Source organism: Sinocyclocheilus anshuiensis, unplaced genomic scaffold (genome assembly GCF_001515605.1).
Source record: "Sinocyclocheilus anshuiensis isolate Anshui unplaced genomic scaffold, SAMN03320099.WGS_v1.1 scaffold373, whole genome shotgun sequence".
NCBI lineage: Eukaryota > Metazoa > Chordata > Actinopteri > Cypriniformes > Cyprinidae > Sinocyclocheilus > Sinocyclocheilus anshuiensis.
The window spans coordinates 1151575-1156626 of record NW_015537962.1 but is presented as its reverse complement, the minus strand read 5'-3'; the positions used below and the strand labels follow the sequence as shown (position 1 = coordinate 1156626).

The 5052-nt window shown below is 40.1% G+C and overlaps 1 protein-coding gene across 1 annotated transcript; it reads right to left on the bottom strand.

Moving 5' to 3' along the window:
- Positions 1–2628: 2628 nt before the first annotated feature.
- On the bottom strand, positions 2629–3187 carry LOC107667534 (glutathione S-transferase theta-1-like). Its single transcript, XM_016459217.1, has 2 exons — positions 2982–3187; positions 2629–2805 (listed from the first exon to the last, which is right to left on the bottom strand). The coding sequence occupies exons 1-2, from the start codon at positions 3138–3140 to the stop codon at positions 2629–2631; spliced, it is 336 nt and encodes a 111-aa protein (XP_016314703.1). The 5' UTR covers positions 3141–3187.
- Between the last annotated feature and the right edge of the window lie 1865 nt (positions 3188–5052).

Below are 5052 nucleotides of genomic sequence, written 5' to 3'. Positions count from 1 at the left end.
GGGAATGTCCTATAGGGGTTCGTGCCAACTCCACCCGCAGGCTCGCGTCCTCATGACATGGACAAATGGCATCTATTCAGGACATTTGCATGACGGCAGGCTGGTCGTCACCCAACACTTTCGCAAGGTTTTATAACCTAGATGTATCGTCGATTGCCTCACATGTGCTGTCAGTGCGAGTGGCACACCCGCCTTTTCAGCCTCAGTTATGATCTGAGCTGCATGCCTAAGTGTTTTCGACCAGGTCGTATACACCCCTGTACTGACGCGCCACCAATCCAATGCTGCTCTCTTATCAGCTCATCACATTGCTATGATATAGTTAATCGCGTCTTTTAGGACTTGATCACCATCATACTCTTATTTGAGCACCAGTTCAGCCGTTGCAACACAACCACTGATTTATATAATTTTCTCAAATATAGATCAGTACATATCACGTGCAGGGTTCTATAAAAACAGTGGCAAGAGTATTACACTGACAACCCTGTATTTATCTAGTTTAACGTTACACCTTAAAATACGTGATCACTATACATATATTTTTGTCCATGTTTTACACTCCGTACAACACTGCCGTGAGGATTACACTGACAACCTGTGTAATATTACTCTTTACCCTAATGTATCAAACATTTTTCATAAATACAAGCTGGACATAAGTTTGCTCTTACCTCTGGAACTCTTGACTCAAAAATTGAAGCTTTTCGTCAGTCTTCAAGCATGGCGACCTGTTCTGCGAGGAAGGCTCGGTGGGCGGGGTTTCCTTGCATTGCCACTCATACAACTAAGAAATCTTTGTTGCGTGAACTACTCTGATTAAACGGATTAGTTGGGCACTGGTAAACTTAATATCTTAAGTGTACCCAACATTTTAGTTGAACTGACTTAGGAAAATGAGTTGGGGAAGCTAAAGTCTCAAATCCTTTTTTACAGTGTATTTTGTTGTGTTTAAGGAATATTAGTACAGCCCTGCAGGCCTGAGACACGAGATCTAAGTACGCTTTCACAGCCTGTCTGCCAGTCATAGTCAACTGAAGTGTGAGTCCTTCTGTAGAAACGAGAAGTATTCCTGTTTGGGACCCCTCAATCGATTCGCCCCTTTAATAGGGGATGGGCCGGGGTGTGGTTGTGACCTGACTTCAGGTTTGATACAGGACCAGGATGTCCCATTTGACACATGATTAAATTTGACCAAATCACAAGACGTCCCAGATGTCTCCAAATCACGGAGTTCCTGGAAGAAACCCATAAGAACACATAGAGAACAAACTAACTCACAGAAAAGCCTCCTGTTTCAGGTGGGACGGGGTGACCCACTGTGCCAGAAACAGATCTGATAATATAAACCTCGACATGGACAGAGCAGTATGTACGTACAGTGTGTGAAATGATTTAAGGTGGGGGGGACTTAGGGTTTGATACAGGACCAGTTTCGCGTGCAGGACATGTCTAAAATTCCACCAAATTACACAACGTCCCGGCTAGTACAGGACAGCTGGCACAGAGAGAGAGAAATTAATGGGACACTTTGACTGAAAGCTGACCATGATGTAATGTAGCATTATGGCAAAATAAAGACACTTCAGAAAAGTTACAAAAAAAGCTAAACTGAGTCCCGGGAGTAAATATAGCAGGATCTTCTGCATTTGTAGATGTGAAATATTGACTTTCATGAATACACGAGGCCAATGAGAATACAGCAGCCGCAGACCATCAAGTTACTTCAGAAAAGTGAACTTAGTCTATATATGCTGAAATTTCAGCCAAAAATCTATACAGTCACCACCATTACTGTAACTGATCGACATCTCACAAATACATATATTTTGCTCACAATACAATCCATGGATACACACATGTAATGCATAAAATGAAATTAAATAAAGCTCTTTGTACTGACATTCTTGTACAAGAATATGTTTTCAAGTCTTGACCTACACGTGTAATGTACTCTTCATCATTTGATGGGGCGGGGTTTAATGTGACTGACAGAAAATTTTGGTAACCATAGTTACCCAATACAAATTTATTATGATGAAACTTATGAGAAATATTCAGTAAATTTGGATATTTTTAAGAAAAAAAATTGTCTTCAGAATTTTTGAGAATTTCTGTGCATCATAACTTGTATTATTTTGAAAGCTATTATTCATCTTTATTTTAAGTATATTAGAACATTATATATCATATCACTCAAGTCATTGAAAGTTAAACACAACACGAGTCTGTTTTTTAATATATGTTTAATTTTTAAGTAAATCTTATAATGTCTACTCATTTCAAATGTCTAACACTGTACCACTTTTCTATATACTGTACATATTTGTATAGTTTTGTCTATTAACAATTAAATGTTTTTACATTTACAACTTAAATACACAAAAACATTACATCTATTAATTTAGAAAACTTTCCTGAAAATGTCTGGTGTACATAGTTCAAAAATAATAATTACAGCAAAAAAAAAAAAAGTAAAATCAAATAAATAAATAAAATACTGATTTAATATGTTTTAATTTAAATCACATATTAATCAAACATTAAACACTGCATATGTCAGACAGATACATCATTGATGAAGGTAAACTGCAGAAACACTTTGCTGTGTTAATTGTGAATACTTCTTTACATCAGAGTGGCTTGTTTTGAACAGGGAGACAGTTTAGCTGTGAACTTCTCCCTTATTTGATAGACAACAGAGTGAGCTTCATCAAAGGAGTCCGAGAGCACTGAATGGACTCGACTCCTCCAGCTCAGCAGTTTGGGTCTGTCCTTCAGAATGTCCCTCCCGCCACACAGGGGCTGAAAGAGACGATCAAACGACATCAAAGATGCAAAGCCTTATAGGCTCATGTGTCTATTTATGTTTTTACATGCACAATTGTGGATGAATATTCAATTTCGTCCCAATAAATGATGCATAATGGCCTCTAAATACAATAAACCTCACAGTATGTTTAGCGGCTCTGAGTTCTTACCTGCATGAGCTCACAAACTGCTAACAGGTCAGCCAATGAGATGTCGTCACCGCACAGGAAGGGCTGGTTCTTCAGAAACACGTTTTCCAGCTTGTCTAGTGTGCCATCCAGGTCTGCCAGCACCTTTTCAAGCTTCTCTGGATTTGTCGGCTGTCCCATGCATGGCAGTAAAGCCTGTACAGAAGTACAAAACCTGCGAAGTCTGCTGAAATGAAACAGGTAAAATCCCACATTGCAGTTTTTTTCTGGCCCAGCTCTGGTCCACACAAACCCTTTTCCCTCGGCCCACAGTGTGGCCCAGATCTGGATTAAAGACAAGGGCCACACATGGGCCATAACTGGCCCGAGTCTCAGCCAATTAATAGCCCATAAGTGGCCCTACACTGGGCCTGAATAGGTTTTAGCATTGGTAGCCTACCGATTCTCAGCCTTAAAGTCCCCATGAAATCAAAATGAAAGTTTTTGGGGTGTTAGTATCAATATGTTAGTCTTAAGGTTATCTATAAGGCAGTGTGCTCCAAAACAGTGACAAAATTCGCATTTAGAAGATATAAGCATTCAAAGCTTGCAGTTCGTCACTTCCGCCTAAACGGCTCAACGATTTTTTTTCTTCAGCTTCTCATCAAACTTTCTGTCCAATCAAATGACGCAGACCACAAAATGTATCGGAGCTATTTGAATTCTAAACAGAATGCTATATTTTATAGCAATATGGATGAGATTGTGGCTGGCATACTCTGTCAAATGCGGCTTTACGGAGCTCAACGGTTCTGCTCTAGCCCGAGCTGTGATGTAAACGAACGCTATTGGCTAGTTTAAAAAGGGGCGGGCTGCTTTAGTTTCAGTTAAAATTACGTCAACACATAGAGTAATGCTGCATGTTTCTAAGCATTTAATGGGACCTTTAAGTAATCCAGAAGCCCCAAAACTGAGCCACACCTGAGCCTTATATAGCCCAGACCCAATACAGAATATTAATATTTGATATTATTGCATTGTGTATTTTTTTATTTTTTTTACAGTAATTGCCATTCTTTGTGAAATGTTTTGGTAATGTAAACACAAACTATACCAATAAAGCACATTTAACTGAATAGAAAATCACCCTTAAAATCCACAAATCATGTAACTGTACAATAAAAAATGTATTGCATTAAAAAGGTTTCATTTTTTTTATAAAGAACAACTCAACCAAATCTATCTTATACGTAACGTAGGTATTAATATGCAACATGTAACGTTACTACTACAAAACATTTTGGAGAGATGCTGAAATGTACAATATTTACAAAGTACAATAAACATTTATACAGTATAACAGACAGAAAAGTGTAAAGTTAATCACAATAATTTCTTTATTGCAGAAATGCCAAAAAGCCGTAGGCTACCACAGTAGTCCAAATGAAATGATGATACGTTGCAGTCGCAGTCCTCTCAGGCGGAATTTAATAGTTTAGTGAGTATAGCAGGGCATAATTTAAATTGTTAAACTCTGAAAATACTATCCCGATCCATTCCGTGAAGGCGCGCATTTCTCACACATCACCGGTATTGTGCCGAAATCGGTGCCCAGGTAGCCAAAAAGATCTGGCCCGATAACGACACTTATGGCCCATAGTCAGGCTGAATGTGGCTAAATGTGCCGATTCTCAACCAGAATCGGGCCAGATCCACAGACCCAAAGCCTAGCCAAATCCGGCAACCATTACTGGGCCAGAGCCGGCTCACTTCTGGCGAGCCGCTGCCGACACACAGCCGAGTGAGCCGACACTCAGCCGCAACCGGCCCGATTCCGCTGGCTACCTGGGTGACCTATAGAAATCTGTGACTAGGGGTCGCTGTTCCTTCAATTTTCGCCGGCTGCCGGCTGCCCGTGCATATTATCGTGACTGAGCCTGGAAGACCGTCTAGGGTGCTGCGGAGAAACCAACCCGATCTCATGAAAGTGCGTATAAATAGTACGCCAAATAAAAACGAAAACTCGTGGTATTGATACGCAAAAATGGACTTTGGCGTGTATCTGCTACACGATGGGTAGGTTTAGGGTTGTGGGGTAGATGCGTATCATATG